General features: G+C 46.1%; 1 protein-coding gene across 1 annotated transcript; it reads right to left on the reverse strand.

Annotated features, from left to right (window-relative positions):
* Positions 1-7,007: 7,007 nt before the first annotated feature.
* On the reverse strand, positions 7,008-19,559 carry LOC101053741 (RAD52 motif-containing protein 1). The gene is made up of 5 exons (XM_074388033.1): positions 19,417-19,559; positions 14,359-14,481; positions 11,501-11,598; positions 9,120-9,205; positions 7,008-7,363 (listed from the first exon to the last, which is right to left on the reverse strand). Exons 2-5 carry the CDS (start codon positions 14,382-14,384, stop codon positions 7,262-7,264), a joined length of 312 nt encoding a protein of 103 aa, XP_074244134.1. The 5' UTR covers positions 14,385-14,481; positions 19,417-19,559; the 3' UTR covers positions 7,008-7,261.
* Between the last annotated feature and the right edge of the window lie 723 nt (positions 19,560-20,282).

Genomic DNA, 20,282 nt, shown 5'->3' on the forward strand with positions numbered 1-20,282 from the left:
TGGATGCTGAGCTTGATCCCCACCTGGTGTTGGAACAGTTACCTCTTGATATACTGGAGATTAAGGTACAACTTCCTCAGGAAGCTGAGTGGGGGTCTCCTGCATGGTTGGAGAATGTTCAGCCTCTGTGGTGGATTCTGGAGTGATTGTAAGCCCCAGATCATAGGTTGAATTATGACACTGAGCAATGTTTAATGCCGAGTTTGATCCTGACCAGAACTGGAACTATTATCTCATAAGGAGCGGGAGGTTGAGCTACAACCTTGATAGGTGGCCCTGGAAGGTGAGTTGAGTTCTCCATGGCTGGAGTAAATATACTTTCTGTAGTAGGTTGTGGGGTTATAGTAAGTTTGAGATCTAAAGGCGAAACTGTGACCTCAGTTACATTTGAGATCTAAAGGAAGTGTCATCCTGAGGCGACACATCCACCCCCACACCGAGTTGAGTGCTGAGCCTAAACCTGGTGTGGAGGTGGAAGTGTCACCTCAGGATGTTCTGGAGGAGCGGTCATCTTCCTCAGGGTTGTAGAATGCTCAGCCTCCATAGTGGATTCTGGAGTTACGGTAAGCCCCAGGTGTAAAGGCTGAATTGTGACACTGGGTGACACTGGATACTGGGCTTGGTCCTGGCCTGCTGTTGAAATTGCCATCTCATAATGTATTGGACGTTGAGCTGCAACCCCCTTAGGGGACTCTGGAAGCTGAGCTGGGATCATCTGCTGACTTGAAGGTTCTGCCTCCTTAGGAGGCTCTGGAGCCTGAATTCTGGCCTCCTGCTGGACTGGAGAATGTTCTGCCTCCAAAGGGTGCTCTGGATTTTGAGTTGGAAACTTCTGCTGAATTAGAGACAGTTCCATCTCCTGAGGGAGATTTGGAGGCAAAGATGGGGCCATCTGCTGTGTCGAAGAGGGTTCTACCACCAAACAGGGCTCTGAAGACTGAGCAGTCCCTGCCTGCTGGACTGGAGAGGATTCTATCTCTTTAGGTGGCTCTAAAAGCTGAACTGGGGCCTGCTGTAGTAGAGATAGTTTGACCTTCTCAGTTGGCTGATGGCTGAGCTGCTTCTCCAGCTGTGGTGGGGGACTGACCTCTGCAGTGGACTTTGGAGGATGCCCTGAGGCTTTCTCCTGTGTTGCAGATGGTTCAACCTCCTTAGGGGGCTCTAGTGCCTCAGCTGGAGAAAATTCTACCTTTTTGGCAGGATCTGGGAGCTGAGCTGCGGCATCTTGCTGTGATGGAGACTCAGTCTTTTCAGGAGAATCCAGAGGTGGGGAAAGGAATCAGGCTGGGTTAGAGAAAGATCGGCCTACTCAGTGGGGCTAGGAGGGTTGTCCAGGTGGACTGGGGAAGGTTCAACCTCCATAATGACTTCAGTAGCTATGATGAGGTCCATATCCTCATTTTTAACTGTGGTATTAGGTAAAGTTGAATTACTTTCAAATATTAAAGACAGATTTAGAGGTGAAAATACCATTTCATCATTCAATGACCTTACAAAGTCTGAGGAGAGCTGAGCTGGAGGCTGAGTTGTGAGCTATTGATAGACTGGAGGAAGTTCATTTTCATGGGTATTTAGCTGCTGCATGAAAATCTCTTGCTGGTCTTTCAAATGTTTAAACTGCTCAAGGGACATTACCAACTTATCAGGGGGCCCCTGTTGGGTTAAAGTTTCAACCTGTTAGGTGAACTCTGGAGTAATGGTTACCATGTGATTTACAGGCTTAACAGTGACATGGTGCTATGCCGAAGGCTGAACTTGATCATGACTTAGAGTGTTACCTCTTGATAAACTAGAGGTTGAGTTACAATTTCATTAGGGATCTCTGAAGGCTGAGCTCGGGCCTATTGCTGTGTTGGAGAAGACTCAACTTCCTCAGGCATCTGTGGATACTCAGCTGCAGTCTCCTGTTGGGTTGCAGAGGGGTTCTCATCTTTAGTACGTTCTGGAGATTGCACTGAAGTCTCCTGTTGAACTGGTAAAGTCAGATTCTGATGACTATGGAGGAAGAGGTGGGCCCCCTGCTGAGTGGTGGAAGGTTTCATATTATCTGGCCCTGACAGCTGAGCTGTAGCCTCCTGGTGGACTGGAGAAGTTCCCACCTCAGCAGTAGGCTCTGTTGCTGTGGTGAGCTGCATGTCTGGAGGACTAACAGTGACATTAGGCAAATCTGAATGGTGAGCTTGATGGTGACCTGGAGGTGAAACTGTTACTTGATGTTCTAGAAGCTAAGCTGGGATCTCCTGCAGGCTAGAGAGGATTCAACTTCCCCAGAAGACTCGGAAGGTAGACCTGGCTGTTCCTGCTCCCAGGAAACAGGTTCAGTCTTCACAAGAGGACCTGGAGACTCAGCTGTGGCCTCCTCTTGTGTTGCAGAAGGTTTTACCTCCTTTGGAGGCTAGGCTAGAGCTTCATGCTGGGCTGGAGAAAATTAAGTGTCCTTGGTAGGCTCGAAAGTTATGCTAATCTCTACATGCACAGGTTAATAACTATAATTTTGGGCAAGTTATAATGAGCTTGCTTGATCCTCCCCCTGAGTTAACTGTCACCTCATGATTCAGTGGAGTTTGAGCTGCACTCTCCATAGAGGACTTTGGAGGATCAGCTGTGGCCTCCTGCTGAGTCTGAGAAGGTTCAACCTAACCATGAAACTCAGAAGGCTAAATTGGCTCTTCCTGCTCACTTTGAGAAGGTTCAGCCTCCACAAGAGGACTTGGAGGCTCAGCTCAGGTCCTTTGCTGGGTTGTATAAGATCTCATCTCCTCAGGGTGCTCTGGTGTCCGAGTTGGGCCCTCTAATGGGGTTGAGGAAGAGTCCACTCCTTGGGGTACTCTGGAGGCTGAGTTGTGGCTTGTTCCTGGCTTGATGTAAGTTCCTTACCTGGCTTTGGAGTTATTTATTTATTTTTTTTTTTTGAGACGGAGTTTCGCTCTTGTTACCCAGGCTGGAGTGCAATGGCGCGATCCCGGCTCACCGCAACCTCCGCCTCCTGGGTTCAGGCGATTCTCCTGCCTCAGCCTCCTGAGTAGCTGGGATTACAGGCACACGCCACCATGCCCAGCTAATTTTTTTGTATTTTTAGTAGAGACGGGGTTTCACCATGTTGACCCAGCCTATAGGCGTGAGCCACCGCGCCCGGCTGGAGTTATTTTAAGCTCCACATCCACGTTTGACTTTGACATTGGGCAAGTGTGAGTGTTGAGCTTCACTCCAATTTTTTTTTTGTTTGAGATGGAGTCTCACTCTGGCCCCGAGGCTGGAGTGCAATGGCACGATCTTGGCTCATCACAACTTTCACCTTCCAGGTTCAAGCGGTTCTCCTTCCTCAGCATCCTGAGTAGCTGGTATTACAGGCATCCACCACCATGCCCTGACAATTTTTGTATTTTCAGTAGAAACAGGGTTTCACCATGTTGGTCAGGCTAGTCTCGAACTCCTGACTTCAGGTGATCCACCCGCCTCGGCCTCTCAAAGTGCTGGGATTACAGGTGTGAGCCACTGCACCTGGCCTCACTGCAACTTTTTAATGCAACATTTACCTGATGATGTATTGATGGCTGAGCTACAATCTCTTCAGAAGCAGGTAGCTGCTGTGCTGGGGCCTCCTGCTCTGGTGAAGAGTAGAGCTCCTTAAGGGACTGTGAAGGCAGAGCTGGGCCCTTCTTGCTGGGTTGAAGAAGGTTCTACCTCCTCAGGGAGCTGTGGAAGCTGTGCTAGGACTTCTTGCTGGAATGAAAAGGACTGGATCTCTTTGGGTGTCTGTGGATTTTTAGTTTTAGGCTTTAGACGGTAATTGAGAAGGCCCGACTTGCTCCAGGGGCCTTGGAGGCTCATCTGAGTTCACCTGGAGTTCTGGAGGCAGGCTGCCTGGATATGATGTATCCATACTTGAATCTAAATATTCATCCTGCAAAGTTTGTTTCTGATGCTGAACTTTTGATACAAATTGGTGTGGAGTCCCAACAACATTAGCAAGACTCCTGTGCTGAGCCAGATCTTTCTTCAGGTTCTTGGGCAAAACACTAATCTTCATTGCTTTTGAATTCAGACTGTCTAGAAGTGGAACAAGTATTTCATATGCCTGATGATATGCGGCTCAAACTCAAACTTTAGATCTATAGTTTGAACCTCACATCTGAGGCAAATAGGCCGAGCTAAGACCCAGTTCTGATCCCAGTCCCTGGGCACTCTGTTCCTTCCTGATGCTCTGCTCTCCCACTTTTTTGTCTACACTTTGAATCTTTGCCAGGGTATTCTCCTGCGGTTTGGCAGTTTCCAATTAGGGAACTCTGAAGGCTGAGCTGGGGCCTATTGCTGGGTTAGAGAAGACAACCTCTTCAGGGGTCTGTGGATGCTCAGCTGTAGCCTACTACTGGTGTGGAGAGGGGTTCTCCTTCTTCATAGGTTCTGGAGATTGAACTGACATCTCCCATTGAACTGGCAAAGAGGTCTAGCCTGCTCCGATGACTCTGGAGGCAGAGGTGCGCCCCCATGCTGGATGGTGGAAGCTCCACACATTAACTGGCCATGAGAGCTGAGCTGTAGCCTCCAGGTGGATTAGAGAAATTCCCACTTCTGCCATAGACTCTGCTGCTATGATGAGCTATGTAACTGGAGGCTTAACAGTGACATTGGGCAAATCTGAACACTGAGCTTGATGGTGACCTGGAGGTCAAACTATTACTTCATGATGTTCTTGAGGCTGAGCTGGAGTCTCCTGCTGGGCTGGAGAAGATTCAACCTCCCCAAGAGACTCGGAAGTCTGAGCTAGCTGCAATTGCTCACCGGGGAAAGCCTTAAGCCTCCGCAAGACGACCTGAAAGTATAGCTGGGGTTTCCTCCTGGGTTGCAAAGGGTTCCACCTGTTCTGGAGGTTGGGTTGGGGCCTCCTGCTGGGCTTGACAAGATTCTGCCTCCTTAATAGGCTCTGACATTATGATAATCTCCATATCCACAGGTTTAACTGTAACATTCGGAAAGTTATAATGAGACTGATCCTCACCTGGAGTTTGAATTGTCACCTCATGATTCAGTGGGGTTTGAGCTACACTCTCCATAGAGGACTCTGGAGGCTCAGCTGGGGTCTCCTGCTGGGTCTAAGAAGGTTCAGCCTCCCCAGAAAACCCAGAAGGTTGAGCTGGCTGCTCTTGCTCACTGGGGGAAGGCTCAGCCTCCATAAGAGGACATAAGAGCTCAGCTGGGGTCTCCTTCTGGGTTGCAGAAGGTTCTCCCTCCTCTGGAGGCTGGGTTAGGGCCTCCTGCTGGGCTTGAGAGGATTCTGCTTCCTTGTTAGGTTCTGAAGTTATGGTAATTTCTACATCCGCAGGTTTACCTGTAAAGTTGGGCAAGTTAAAATGAGCTTGATCCTTACCCTGAGGTTGAACTGTAATCTCATGATTTGGTGGAGTTTGAGCTGCATTCTCCACAGAGGACTCTGGAGGCTGAGCTGGGGCCCCCTGCTGAGTCTGAGAAAGTTCAACCTCCCCTGGAAACTCAGAAGGCTGAGCTGGCTGCTCCTGCTCCCTTGGAGAAGGTTCAACCTCCACAAGAGGAACTGGAGGTTCACTGGGTTTCCTTGCTGGGTTACAGAAGGTTTCATCTCCTCCAGGTGGTCTGGTGTATGAGTTGGGGCCTTTAATTGGGTTTAGGAAGAGTTCACCTCCTTGGGATGGTCTGGAGGCTGAGCTGCGGTCTGTTCCTGGCTTGATATAAGTCCCTTACCTGGCTCTGGAGTTATTGTAAGCTCCACATCCACAGGTTTGACTGTGACGTGAGTGCTGAGCTTCACTCCAACTTTTTAATGAAATATTTACCTGGTGATGTATTGATGGCTGAGCTACAATCTCTTCAGAGGTAGGTAGCTGCTGTGCTGGGGCCTCCTGCTCTGTTGAAGAGTGGATTCCCTCAAGGGACTATGAATGAAAGGTAGAGCTGGGGCCTCCTGCTGGGTTGAAGAAGCTTCAGGGAGCTGTGGAAATTGCACTGGGGCTTTCTGCTTGAGTGAAGAGGACTGATCTGTTCAAGGGTCTCTGGATTTTGAGTTTCGGGCTCTAGATGGAATCGAATAGTCCAGCTTGCTCAGGGGGCCCTGGAGACTCATCTTGAGTTCACCTGGAGTTCTGGAGGCAGGCTTTCGGAATACAGTATATCCATACTTGAATCTAAATACTCGCCCTGCAAAGTTTGTTTCTGATGCTGAGGTTTTAATACAAATTGGTGTGGAGTTCCAACAACAAACTTAGCAAGCCTCCTGTGCTGAGCCAGGTCTTTCTTCAGGTTCTTGGGCGAAACACTAGTCTTTACTGCCTTTGAATTCTAGAGGTGCAACAAATTATCTAGAGGTGCAACAAATATTTCACATGCCTGGTGATCTGAAGCCTGATCTAGACCTACAATTTGAACCTTACTTTTGAGGCAAAGAGGCCATGCGAGCATCTGGTTCTGATGCAAGTTCCACTGGAGCCAACTCTGGGAGCCTTTCTTGCTGAGTCAGCTTGTCATTTAGATCCTGCTGTGCAGCTGTGAACTTCTCTGGTCCCAGGGGCAGCTCTCCAGCTGAATCCACGTCCAGGAATGGAACCAAAGTCTCAGTCAGGTTCCTGAGGTGAGGCTGACATCTGGGAGGAAGTAGAGGACCCCATATTATCAAAGACCCCTGAGTCTGTTGGGGGCAGGGCTAGATAAGTGCTGGGGAAATTCTGGTGGGAGATCGATGGAGCGTGAAGATCAGGGCTCAGTCGGCCTCAGGGGGTTGGAGGTCAGCTGGAGTGGGCCCTGGACCCACTCCAGAGGCTGAGTCTCCTGGGCTAGGAGCTACAATAGTTGTTGTGTGAGGAGGGGCCATGGGGCCCCCGAGAGGCAGATGAAACATGACATATGTTAGCTCCCTGCACTGAGCGGCAGTCATCATGGCAGCCCCTAGAAGCTGGCGCCCCTAGCAGCTGCGTGCTCCACCTCATCCATGATTTACAACATCTTTATTTAGGCAACTGTTATTAGGCTCTGACATCTTTATTTAGGCAACTGTTATTAGGCTCTGGTCTAGATCCTCACAGTCACCAGAGCACTCTTATCCCACAATCCCACCCAGGCCTCCCTTCCCGCCCCACCAGAACACCCCTCCCTCCTTTTCATCAGGAATGATTTGGGCAGCAGACCCTGGTGGTCCCAGGACTCCAGCAGCCTGTTGTGTTGGGGTGGGGTAGGGACATGACAGAGCTTCCCAAGGAAGTTACAGGACCTTGCTTTGAGATATTCAGAAGTGCTAGTCAAGTTCTGGCAGCCTAAACTCTTCCTCCTCCAAGCTGAAATCCGAGAGATACTCATTCTCCTCTTGGCCATACTGCTTCCAGGGAGAGCAACTGACCTGCAAAATATGCACCAGTTAGGGTGGCAGGCAGCCCACACATTATAGTCATTCATTCCTAAATGTTGCGATTTTTGCTAAATCTTCCAGATCCTTTGTTGCATGTTTGATAATTCACCACCCTATTAGGTAGGAGCTGCCAGGGAATAAGTGATGACTCCAAATTTTCTGCAGGAGGGCCTTTGCGGGGTGGGCAATTTAGTCTGGGAGAGAAGGCTAAACCGATTGAATAGCCCTTTGCACTAGCCTGGGAGGAGGCTGAACTGTCATCCTGCCTTGACTTAACACAGCCATTACTCTAGAATTACAGTGCCACTCTTCAGAGGTCTACCCTGTGTGCACACGTGGAGAAAACACTTAGATTGTTAAAATCAGCATGTTAAATAATTTATTTCCTGAAATGTGACTATAACTAGAACCCAGCTGACTTCCCCCACATCCATTCTTACCTATCTTATTACTCATTGTCTGGCACAATCCCCAGCATGTGAACTCCAAGAAGGTGCTTCATCTTATTCCAGTGCCTAACATAGGCATGTGGTGCAGAGTAATGGTTTTACAATGGAAGGGATTCCAAGACTCACCTCATTTAGGGGTGGATCTATTGTTATAACCAGATTTCTGAAATCAGTGCTGACTTCCTCTCACATTTCACAGAGCTAGACTTCTTAAAGCTTGAAGCTTCCTTGATGGTTTTTATTTAAATTGAATTAAAATAATTATTTTACAGGGAAAAACTTCAAAACAAAACACTTTGCAACTTTGGAGTGAAAGTTAAATAAAACGCTCTAGCTCTAAATTAAGTGCCCACTGAAATAAAACATTCCATATGTAGTAATCATTGTTTTCTTTCAGAAATTAATTTAGAAACTTAATCCCTATTTAAGAGCTTTCATATACAGTCATGCATTGCTTGCCATGTGAGGAGGAGCTTGAGAAATGTGTCATTAGGTGATTTCACCACTGTGCTAACATCATAGTATGTAATTCCACAAACCTAGGTGGTATAGCCTACAGCACACCTAGGCTATATGGTATGGCCTATGGCTCCTAGTACCGTATGTTACTGTATCATATGTTACTGTACTGAATACCAAAGGCAATTGTAACACGATGGCAGGTATTTGTGAAGGTAAACATGGAAAAGATATAGTCAAAATACTGTAAAAGATAAAAAATGGTATAGCTGTATAGGGATGATAGCTCCATTATACTCTTAAGGAACCACCATCATATATGTGGTCTGTTGTTGACCAAAACATCATTTTGCAGCACATGATTGTAACTCATTTACAGAAAATCTTCAGCAAAATAGTCTACCCAAGATATATGGGAGGTATTGATATCCAGGTGATAAGCCATATTTGAAAGTCATTATAGTTTTCAAAAGCTGTAGTACAATCATTCTTAAGGCCAGTAACCTTCTCCTCGTATCTCTAGGATCCTGTTTGAAAGGAGTTCTAAAAAGATCCGTGTTCAAGCAGCCCAGCATCCTAACTCCTGGGGGGAGACTAACCCCTCTCCTGTGTCCACAACTATAGTAATATTCTAATAGTCCTCAGCTCTGCTGTCCAGACTTCAAATAAGGGGTCAGAGCCAAGGGTCGGGACTTCAAGAAAAGCCCCCAAAATACACTGCACTCAAAAGCAGTATCACATTTTCCTAAGAATAAAACAAATTATCCTTCAAATTCTGCTGGTTGTTTTGAATTATGGTTACACTGGCTATGTTACCCCTGAATTTTTATCCCACATACTTGAATTAAACCACGCAGCTCCTCTTCCCCTTTGACATCCACTATCTCTTCACTGGGTCTGTACTCCACAGCTATTTTACCACTTTCTGAAATAAAGTTAGCAAGGATCAATTCAGAATCTTTTTCATTTTAAAACTTCCTGCATATAATGGTAGCACCCCAGGATGAGACATTGTTTTGGTTTCTAAAAGCAGAAAACAAGGGCATTTTCCTGGAAGTTTCCTTATCTCACACTTCAGTTTTTTCTCTTTCCTTTTTTTTTGGAGACAGGGTCTCTGTCACCCAGGCTGGAGTGCAGTGGCATTGTCATAGCTCACTGCAGCCTGGAATTCCTGCACTTAAGTGATCCTCCTGCCTCAGCCTCCAAAGTAGCAGGGACTACAGGTACACACACCACTGTGCCCGGATAATTTTTCTTTTTTTTTAGAGACATGGTCTTGCTTTGTTGCCCAAGCTGGTCTTGAACTCCTGACTTTAAGTGATCTTCCTTCCTTGGCCTCCCAACGTGCTGAGGTAACAGGTGTGAGTCCCCACATCTGGCCTCACACCTCAGTTTTTAACATATGTGTGAAATAACTGTGTTTGGTTCAAAGAACTTTATGATCTTACAGATAGGAACTAAGGAATAATGACATAAAAAGTTTAAAATGTGGAAACAAATAGGCCTTCATGGAGAAACATATTGTTGCAAAAAAAATGTGAACGCAAGCCAGGCGCGGTGGCTCAAGCCTGTAATCCCAGCACTTTGGGAGGCCGAGGCGGGTGGATCACGAGGTCAAGGGATCGAGACCATCCTGGTCAACATGGTGAAACCCCGTCTCTACTAAAGATACAAAAAATTAGCTGGGCATGGTGGCACGTGCCTGTAATCCCAGCTACTCAGGAGGCTGAGGCAGGAGAATTGCTTGAACCCAGGAGGCGGAGGTTGCGGTGAGCCGAGATCGCGCCATTGCACTCCAGCCTGGGTAACAAGAGCGAAACTCCGTCTCAAAAAAAAAAAAAAATGTGAAAACAAAAATGTTCAATTATAATATGATTAAATGGTAAGGCATCAGGTGGGGGTTAAAGTAAGTTCAAATCTGGAATAGAGACCACTGCGCTAGTAGACACTTCACATTAGAAGCAAGGGCCAGGTGTCTACTACCTGAGAACCAAAGTTTCACCAGATACAATGAACAAAGCTTCTGAGAGAGAGAATATTTCAATATTTTATTGGCAGAAACTGGCCCACATACTCTTATAAACAATAGAACTTCCTTCAAGGCAAATGAGAGTCGTAAGGCTTTTGGTCTAAGAAGTTTTGAGTGTGTGCAAGGGACACCTTCATATACTAGGGAGAGGTAAACAACCCACACATCTAGTTTGGTTCTTAAAGGTTGTTACTCAGACTTGACAGTTGACAACCAAGGAAGTAAGACTTTCACTAGAAGGGCTGTTGCTTAAGTTGGAAAGCTGAGAACAATCAGGAGCACCTCTTACAAGCAAATAAAGCTCTGTGGTAACTTAATTAGGATCTCTCAGTCTCTAAGCCTTCAGGGCTGTGAAGCAGAAGAGCAACTCTGTTCAGGGACTCTTTGCTAATCATCAGGTTTCCTTTGGGCACAGCCTACAACGTTCTTGCCAGTGTAGAACTCAATAGGGAATACGATCAATGCCATTCAATAGCATGACCACTTCCAAGGCTCACGGCAAAGCAGCTGATTATTGTGTAAGAATCATACTTGCCTCGTGTGTCAGTGCCAGAAATGAAAGCTGAAACTGAATTCTTGATTCAGGAAACATCATCTAATAAACTCTTCAGCAGAGAGTTTATTTATTCAGAAAGAAATCAACAACGACAATAATAGTTAATATGTCTGCTTACCTTGTAAGTGTAGTTCTGAGTTTTTACATTCATCATCTCATTTACTCTTACAGTATCCCCCATAAGGTTCACTGAATTACTAACCCTGGTTTGTAGATGAAGAGACCGAAGCTTAGAGATATTAAGTGTCTTCAAATCTCTCTGGCTAGAAGACCTAAAATTGCATTAGAAATCTAAGAGACAGAGTTAGGACTCAAATTTATGTGTCCAAAGCTTATAATCATTATTCTATATGATAGGCAAGCAAGTAAAGAAGACCTGGTTTAAACATTTTCTGTGGGAACTGAGGCAAGTCCTTTCACATCTGCAAACTAGAAACAATAACTGCTGTCTTTTTTTTTTTTTCACAAATGTCACAAAGAACAAATTTGAGCCTGTTGCTGTGGAAGAATTTAGCAAATGAAAGCATACTATGGAGTGCTTTAGTTATCAATATTTTTATCCAATTAACTTCTCAAAATGAGTTTATTTGCTCACTGAAACTGAAGTACTTCAAGGATGAACAAGAGAGTCTTACCTAGAACCACAATCAACAGTTTCTGGAATGCGTTTGACAAAGCCTTCTGAACAGCAAGCTTCTGGGCTGTCTTCCTTTTCATAAGGAATGATAGGGTCCTAAATCCAATCAAAACAAATGGATTTAAAATGCTTATCTGAGTAATAATTGCTATATGTTTAAAAAATAAAAATGCATCCACGATTCTTAGCTCATAATCTTTGTGATTACGGGCAGACAGCCCAAGGGTAGGGTTGCATGGCTGTTATAGGTATGTCCTGGCAGGGCCCATTTTTACTGCCTCCATCTAGCTAGGAAGTTCCTGAAGTACTAGAAGGGAGATAGGAGCTAAGAACCTGGCACATGTCTCACAATACCCAGAGATTTCAAATTGATCAAGGCTACACTCCTACAGACCCTACCCTCCTATGCATCAAGTGCTGGAACCACTCATCGAAAAAGATTTGGTTGGCTGGACATGGTAGCCCACGCCTGTAATGCCAGCACTTTGGGAGGCCTATGCAGGTAGAGGCCAGGAGTTCAAAAATAGCCTGACCAACATGGTGAAACTTGAGGCCAGGAGTTCAAGAACAGCCTGGCCAACATGATGAAACCTCATTGCTACAAAAATTAGTCAGGTATGGTGGCACAGACCTGTAATCCCAGCTACTTGGGAGTCTGAGGTACAAGAATAGCTTGAACCAGGAGGCAGAGGTTACAGTGAACTGAGATCATGCCACTGCACTCCAGCCTGGGCGAGAGAGTGAGGCTGTCTCAAAAGAAAAAAAAAAGGAGGCCGGGCCAGGTGCCTCACATGTAATCTTAGCACTTTGGGAGGCCGAGGTGGGTGGATCACTTGAGGTCAAAAGTTTGAGAGCAGCCTAGACAACATTGTGAAATCCTGTCTCTACTAAAAACACAACAACAAAATAGCCAGGTGTGGTGGTATGCACTGTAATCCCAGCTACTTGGGAGGCTGAGGCAGGAGAATTGCTTGAACCTGGGAGGTGGAGGTTGCAGTGAGCCAAGATCATGCCAGTGCACTCCGGCCTGGGTGATTGAGTGAGACTCCATTTCAAAAAAAAAAAAAAACTTTGGTACACATAAATCTGGCTCCTCCATGGGCATCACCCATCACCCCCGGGAGCCTACTCCACTCCATTAGCCTACAGCCCTGTTTCTGACTTCAAACCCTAAGCCTGAGGGCCATTAATACTAGAAAAAAAACTCAACATTAATATCAATTGAGTACCCTTTCTAGGTATCTATATTAAGACTCTTTCTGCTGAAACCCTCCTATGAGTAAAAAAAAGAACTGAATGTTAACATAAAAGTTTATATAAATCTTTAGATGATGACCTGGCATGATGGCTCATGCCTATAACCCCAACAATTTGGGATCCTCAGGCAAGAGGATCACTTGAGGCCAGGAGTTGAAGCTCAGGAGGGACAACACAGCAAGACACCAGCTCTTAAAAAAAAAAAAAAAATTAGCCAGGTGTGGTGGTGCGCACCTATAGTCCTGGCTATTCAGAAGGCTGAGGGAGGAGGATCCCCTGAGCCCAGGAGTTTGAGGTTACAGTGATCTATGATCATGCTATTGCACTCTAGCCTGTTTGTAACAATAATAATAAATAAATAAATCTTTAGATGGTTTTGCTAAGATAACTGAAGGTTACAAGAGACACATATTTGGCTGGGCATGGTGGCTCATGCCTGTAATCCCAGCACTTTGGGAGGCCAAGGTGGGTACACTGCCTGAGCTCAAGAGTTTGAGACCAGCCTGGGCAATATGGTAAAACCCTGTCACGACTAAAATAAAAAATTAGCCAGGTATGGCAGTGTGCACCTCTAGTCCCAGTTACTTGGGAGGCTGAGGCAGGAGAATCACAAGTACCTGGGAGGCAGAAGTTGCAGTGAGCAGAGATAGCGCCACTGCACTCCAGCCTGGGCAGCAGAGTGAGACTCCGTCTCAAAAAACAAAAAACAAAAAAAAGGTGAAAGACTATTTTAACATAAAGCAAGTTCTTAACCAAAAGCTGAAAAAAAAAACCATTACTTCCTTTTTCCTCCTAAGCCTCTTGGCACGAAGTCAGCCGTATGATTTTAAATGTAAAGGTTCAATCAGGCATCGCTACAGTAAAAATCCATATTGTAAAACAGAAAAACTCTGTCCAGGACTTCAGTAGCTCAGAGAGGGAAGGGTTTGATATGTATCTGAAAAGAAAAGTTTTGCAAAGTAAGAAAAAAGAGAGATCCTTTCTACTCCAAATCCCTACCCACCTCCACCCCTAATGAAAACAAACCTTCCTCCATCTTATTCACAGGCTCCTCCACCAAGCCAGTGCCAGGACTCCTGCAATCATAGGATGGCAACACCACCTCTAAAGCACAGAAGAACTTCAGGCTCTGCTTCGGAAATGGCACCATGGTATCTCCATTCTTCCTTTCTTCAAGGTCAGAAAGCTCCTGCAGCTGTAAGGATATTTAATCTAAGATCCTTCCTAGGATCTTAATGTAGGCTTCAAAATGTTTTGTTATTAGAAATAAAAACTAAACTCCAGCCATTCAAGCTAACAGTTGAGGTGTCTTACGGCTTCAAAATCAAGTTAGGTTGGCAAATGAACTGCTAGATACAGACACCCATTTTTTATGACAGACCACATAAATAGTGGAGAAAATTATGGATACCACCATTCAAGTGACAGAGATTATTAATTCTAGGCAACAGGCCAACTCAGACATGTCCACTTATCCTCAATGTTAAGAGGCCTCTTATATCTCCTCCCTACAGTCTAGTTCCATACTTCTGTCTAAAGTCAAGGATTTCAGTGCTGAAAGGGGAGTGTGCTTAGTGAAAGAAAATTTACAAGGTTCACCTTGATGATCCTTTTTGACCATCCATTGAAACCAAAGTAGTAATTCGCCAGTTCTTGGCATTGGGAGCTGTTCAGGGGAAGGGCCTGATGTTGAACTGCCTTATGTCTGGTACCAAGACGAACCTAAAGTCATAAGAGACAGACTCATAAATATCACAACCCATTAGAGATTTTACTTTGGACACATCGGGATTTACCAATACCAAGTGTACAAAGAAAATAAATTGTTTCAGTCTTTCCATTCAGTAGTTCCTGTTTGAGAACATTATCTGAAGGATAGGTAAGATGAACCCACCACCCATCCCCCTCCCCAAGTTGCTAACCCCTATTTAAAGAGAAATTATACATAGCTCTATAAATTTTACAAGCAACTAAAACAACTAGATTTATCTATATTTATAAGCTTCTTTGAGAATGCAAATATCTACTGTTATTCTTGAAATATTTTACCCATTTCTATGGATTTTTTATATCACCAGTTCTTTATTATGTCTATTTCATTTTTTAAGTGTAGTATATTATATTCATGAAATTCAAATGATACAAATAAAGTCAAATTTATTTATTTATTTAATTTTTGAGACAGTCTCACTCTGTTGCCTAGGCTGCAGTACAGTGGTGCGATCTTGGCTCACTGCAACCTCTGCCTTCTGGGTTCAAACAATTCTTCTGCCTCAGCCTTCTGAGTAGCTGGGACTACAGGCACTACCACACCCTGCGAATTTTTGTATTTGTATTTGCTAATTTTTTGTATTTTTGGTAGAGATGGGGTTTTACCATATTGGCCAGGCTGGTCTTGAACTCCTGACTTCGTGATCCCCCTGCCTCGGCCTCCCAAAGTGCTGGGATTACGCGTGTGAGCCACCGTGCCTGGCCATAAAGTTAAATTCATTTGTATTAGAAATTAGTAAAGAATTAACAGTAAAGTTAATTAACAGTAAAGTTAATTCTTTACTGATTTGTTTAAGTACCTTCCTCCATCACTGGTTTACAAGCCCCATAAGTCCCAAAGGAAACCACAGCGTATTCTTTTTTTCACTCCCAGAACCAAGCACAGTTCTTGGCAAATAATAGAGGACAGATGATCTGTTGATTGAGTGAATGGATAAAACAATGCGCAAGTAAAAAGGAAATTACTTTCTCCAACTGAAAAGGAGAAATGCTTGTTGGGAAAGAAAAATGAAGACCAGTTTTTAAATGTTGAGTGCTAATGGGGAGATCGGCCTGTATCATAAGTCACAGTGGAGACTTTCTGGACAACCAGGAAGCTTCATAAAACTCTGAGCCCCTGGGTGGCACAGACAGTTGTCACCTTGGATAACCTTGCTACAGTTCTTGCTGGCAACCATTTTCCTTCATTTCACACCCCTTCCCCCGCTGCAAAAAAAAAAAAAAAACCTTTCGGCTGGGCACAGTGGTTCATGGCTTTAGTAATCCCAGCACTTTGGGAGCCCTAGGCGGGTGGATCACTTGAGGTCAGGAGTTTGAGATCAGCCTGGCCAACATGGAGAAACCCTCGTCTCTACCAAAAATACAAAAAATAGCTGGGCATGGTGGTGCACGCTTGTAATCTCAGCTACCTGGGAGGCTAAGGCAGGAGAATCACTTAAATCCAGGAGGCAGAGGCTGCAGTGAGCTGAGATCATGCCACCGCACTCTAGCGTGAGCAACAGGGCAAGACTCCATCTAAAACAAAACCCCAAAAAACAAAAACAAAACCCTCTCAAGTGCATTAGGCCTTTCTTTGATTTTATTTTAAAACATTATTGTCTTTTCTGTATTTAAAAAGGACAAAAAAGACAGGATCTAGGTGTATGTGCAAAAGTAGAAAAGAACACCTAAACTAGTTAACAGTTGGGGGCGATTAGTAACCCAAGGCTCTGAATCCAGTAAACAAATAAATCTAGTATGAATGCCCTCTCCTCTCACCTATCTACTGAGTTGTAGAATATTCCCTTCATTACTGTATCAAGTGATGGGCTTTATGCTGTGAAATTCCCAAAACCTAAAGCTTATGGAACGGTCTCAATGTCCAAAGAGCACTTGAAACTCTTAACTTACAAAATGATACCAAGTAAATGTTTCTTACTCTTTACCATACCTTTGAAATATCTGAGTGGCTATGTGAAATGGTCACAGGTTAGAAACAGATCATTGTCCAAAAGTTAAATAATATCTCACAGGTAATCATTTCAGTTACAGGAAGTGGAACCAGGATTGAAGAGGGTGCTGAACAGGCTAAGAGCGTGTTGAACAGGCTACAGAAGTGGGGGTAGTATACCTGGAGTCATTAGTAAGTAGAGTTCTCAGATTTGATCAAGATTAATTCAATGAGGAATGGAATATAGACAAGAAACGGCAGCAAGATTAGCAGGAAGCAGTCAGATCAAGTAGCCAATCAGGAATGGAAACGGTCCTTGAAAAGGGAAAGATGATTGAATTGAGGCATACAATGAGATATCATTCTGTGGATCTGAGAAAGTAAAATTGGTTGGCATGTTCATATGGAATAGGGTTTCTACAATGCCGTTTAAAGAATGTTCTCATTCGCCGAGAACTGAAGGGAGTTCCAAATCAGCAGTTTGTGAGTCATCGTGAGCATGATGATGATGATAAAGTCTCCTTTATGTAATAGGTGGCAGATGATGTGGTTATGCTTACACATTTTAAATGCACATAAAAGTAAATATATATGGCCGGGTGTGGTGCCTCACACCGGAGGCTGAGGCACACAGATCACTTGAGGTCAGGAATTTGAGACCAGCCTGGCCAACATAGTGAAAACTCATGACTACTAATATACAAAAATTAGCTAGGTGTGGTGTCAGGTGCCTGTAGTCCCTGCTACTCAGGAGGCTGAGGCAGAATCGCTTGAGCCCAGAAGGCAGAGGTTGCAGTGAGCCAAGATCATGCCACTGCACTCTAGCCTGGGCGACAAAGTGAAACTCCATCTCAAAAAAAAAAAAAAAAAAAAAAAAAAAAAGTAAAAATAGCTGGGCATGGTGGCTTGTACCTAGCTACTGAAGAAGCTGAGGCAGGAGGACTGGTTGAGGCCAGGATTTAGAGTCCAGCATGGGCAACACAGGGATACTCTGTCTCTAAAAAAATTAAAAAGTAAATATAAGCAGAACTCTTCCGGCAAAGATTTCATTCATTCACTCATTTTTTTAGAGACAGGGTTTCACTCTGTTGCCCAGGCTGGAGTGCAATGATGTCATCATAGCTCCCTGCACCTTCAAACTCCTGGGCTCAAGCGATCCTCCCACCTCAGTCTCCCAAGTAGATGAGACTATAGGTGCATGCCATCACACCTGGCTGATACTTTTCTTTCTCTTTTTTTTGAGATGGAGTCTCACTCTGTCACCCAGGCTGGAGTGCAGTGGCACAATCTCAGCTCATTGCAGCCTCCACCTCCTGGCTTCGAGTGATTCGCATGCTTCAGCCTCCTGAGTAGCTGGGACTATAGGTGCATGCCACCATGCCCGGCTAGTTTTTGTATTTTTAGTACAGATGGAGTTTTGCTGTGTTGCCCAGGCTGGTCTCGAACTACTGGCCTCTAGTGATCCACCTGCCTTGGCCTCTGAAAACACAGGCATGAGCCACTATGCCCAGCCTGATCTTTAAATTTTTTGTAGAGATAGGGTCTCACTATGTTGCCCAAGCTGAGATTTCTTAAAAAGGGACAGCATAAAATGACATGGGGTTTAGCATCAGTAGGTTGGAGTTCAGCCTCATGCTTCCATAATTCTTGTCAGGAACCCACTTTTTTTTTTTTTGAGACAGGGCCTCATTCAACATGTCGCCCAGGCTGACTGCAACCTCTGCCTCCTGGGTTCAAGCAATTCTCCTGCCTCAGCCTCCCGAGTAGTTGGGATTACAGGCGTGTGCCACGACGCGAGGCTAATTTCTTGTATTTTTAGTAGAGATGGGGTTTCACCATGTTGACCAGGCTGGTCTCAAACTCCTGACCTCGTGATTCGCCCGCCTTGGCCTCCCAAAGTGCTGGAATTACTGGGGTGAGCCACCACGTCCGGCCTCTTGTCAGGAACCTTAAACAAGTCACTCAATCCTCTTGAATTTGAGTTTCTTCATCTAAAAAACCCAGAGAACTGGAAGTGATTCTCCTGCCTCAGCCTCCCGAATAGCTGGGATTATAGGCACAAGCCATCACACCTGGCTAAGTTTTGGTATTTTTAGCAGAGACAGGGTTTCTCGGAGAGCACAATAGACTAGGGCAGATTTTTATGTGGGGAGAATTTAGTTCTCGAGGTAGGCGCGAGTAATCTGAACGCTCTCTTCAGAAATGAATATAATCAATAGTCAACCAAGAAGCAGTACTTGTCATCTCTATTCTTCAAAAGTGTCTCTTTTTCTGATGTTGTTGTATCAGAAAATATTCTCTCATAGAGAGAAAAATCATCTTTTATCCGCTGGAACTGTCCAGGGTGCTGGACAAACGCGAACCTCGTGTTGAATTCGGCGGTTCCTTCCAGCGGAGCGAGGAATCCCGTGTTTGGACCCATCTTGGCAGGAGGCGTCTGAAAAAGCCGCTTCCCGTCGCACGCCTTTCGGGCTCTGCGGGCAGCGCTCGCCGAAGAAAACTGCAGGACGGCAGGGAAACCAGGCTGAGCCGCCGCCGCGATTGGGAGGACGCGGACCGAATACAGAAGGCCAAAGCGGGAAAACGCTGTGAACAGGGAACGCTGCGGGGTGAGCCCGCCGAGGCGGCGGGGGAGACCTCGCATCGCGCCCGCCTCGTTCCCACGCCCCTCCCCGCGAAGGGCGCGACTCAAAACGCTTCCCGCTGAACACGTTTCCTCTCCAAACCCTACACTTTAAGAAGCACTAGCAGGTCCAACGTGCCGGCGGTGGAACGGCCTCTCTCCGGGACTCTAAACATCTGTTGGGGGTAGTTCGCCGTCCGTTGGGGTCCCCGCTAGAATTAAGAATCCTTCAGCGGAGGCTGAGGCAGGTGAGGCGCTGGGGCAGGACTCGAACTCCCGGTCCGCGGGTGGGCGGCTTTCTCCATCCCCTCCCTCCTCCCCGGCCCCGGTTCACACGCAAAGCCTCAGCCGTGGGTCCGGAGCTCAGCTCCCACACCAGCAAGGTTCTGTCGCCCTCGCTGGGAACCGCAAAAGGTACCAACTCCGCCATCTTTCCTTCACCGCGCCTGCGCGGCTAACGCCCGCTCCAAGCACTGCGCCTGCGCAAGGCAGGCCCGCGCGTTCTTTAAAAAAAAAAAAAAAAAAAAAAAAGGCGCGCGTGAGGGGCGGGGCCGGCGGTCGGGTCGCCGCCGCTGCCTTCCGGTCCGGGGCCGGCCTCTGAGTCCGCTCGGCTCCGCCAGCCGCGCGCCCGCGGTCCCGAAACGGGCTTCCATGCCAGTGCGCGTTCACGGTGGCGTCCCGAAATGAGCCGCCCGGAGGGACAGGTAGGGCCGAGTTCACAGCAGCCGGCCTGATCTTCACTCCGGAAGGGGTTTAGGGCACTGAGCATGCGCACCACCGACTGCGCGCGTGGGAGATGGCCACAGCAGATGCAAGATTTGGACTTAACTATGCAAATAAAGTATCACTCGGCCTGGGGTGGTGGCTCACTTCTGTAATCCTAGCACTTTGGGACGCCGAGGCAGGCAGATCACCTGAGGTGGGGAGTTCAAGACCAGCCTGACCCATATGAAGAAACCCTGTCTCTACTAAAAATACGAAAATTAGCTGGGCGTGGTGGCTCATGCCTGTAGTCCCAGCTACTCGGGGGGCTGAGGCAGGAGAATTGCTTGAACCCGGGAGGCGGAGGTTGCGATGAGCTGATATCACGCCATTGCACTGGGCAAGAAGAGTGAAACTCTGTCAAAAAAAAAAAAAGTATTACTAAACCATTAGTCTAGCATGAAATCCCTAAAAAGAATTACCTGTTTGTCCTACGTG

This window comes from Saimiri boliviensis, chromosome 17, assembly GCF_048565385.1.
Source record: "Saimiri boliviensis isolate mSaiBol1 chromosome 17, mSaiBol1.pri, whole genome shotgun sequence".
In the NCBI taxonomy this organism is placed as follows: domain Eukaryota; kingdom Metazoa; phylum Chordata; class Mammalia; order Primates; family Cebidae; genus Saimiri; species Saimiri boliviensis.

Bases quoted from the DNA above. Each gene is read 5' to 3' on its own strand.
- LOC101053741 (XM_074388033.1), bottom strand. From the start codon at position 14,384: ATGGATGGTCAAAAAGGATCATCAAG. The intron at 11,599-14,358 runs GTGAACCTTGTA...GATTGGATTTAG, and splicing joins GGTCAAAAAGGATCATCAAG to GACCCTATCATTCCTTATGA. The intron at 7,364-9,119 runs GTATGTGGGATA...CATATTTTGCAG, and splicing joins AGCTGCGTGGTTTAATTCAA to GTCAGTTGCTCTCCCTGGAA.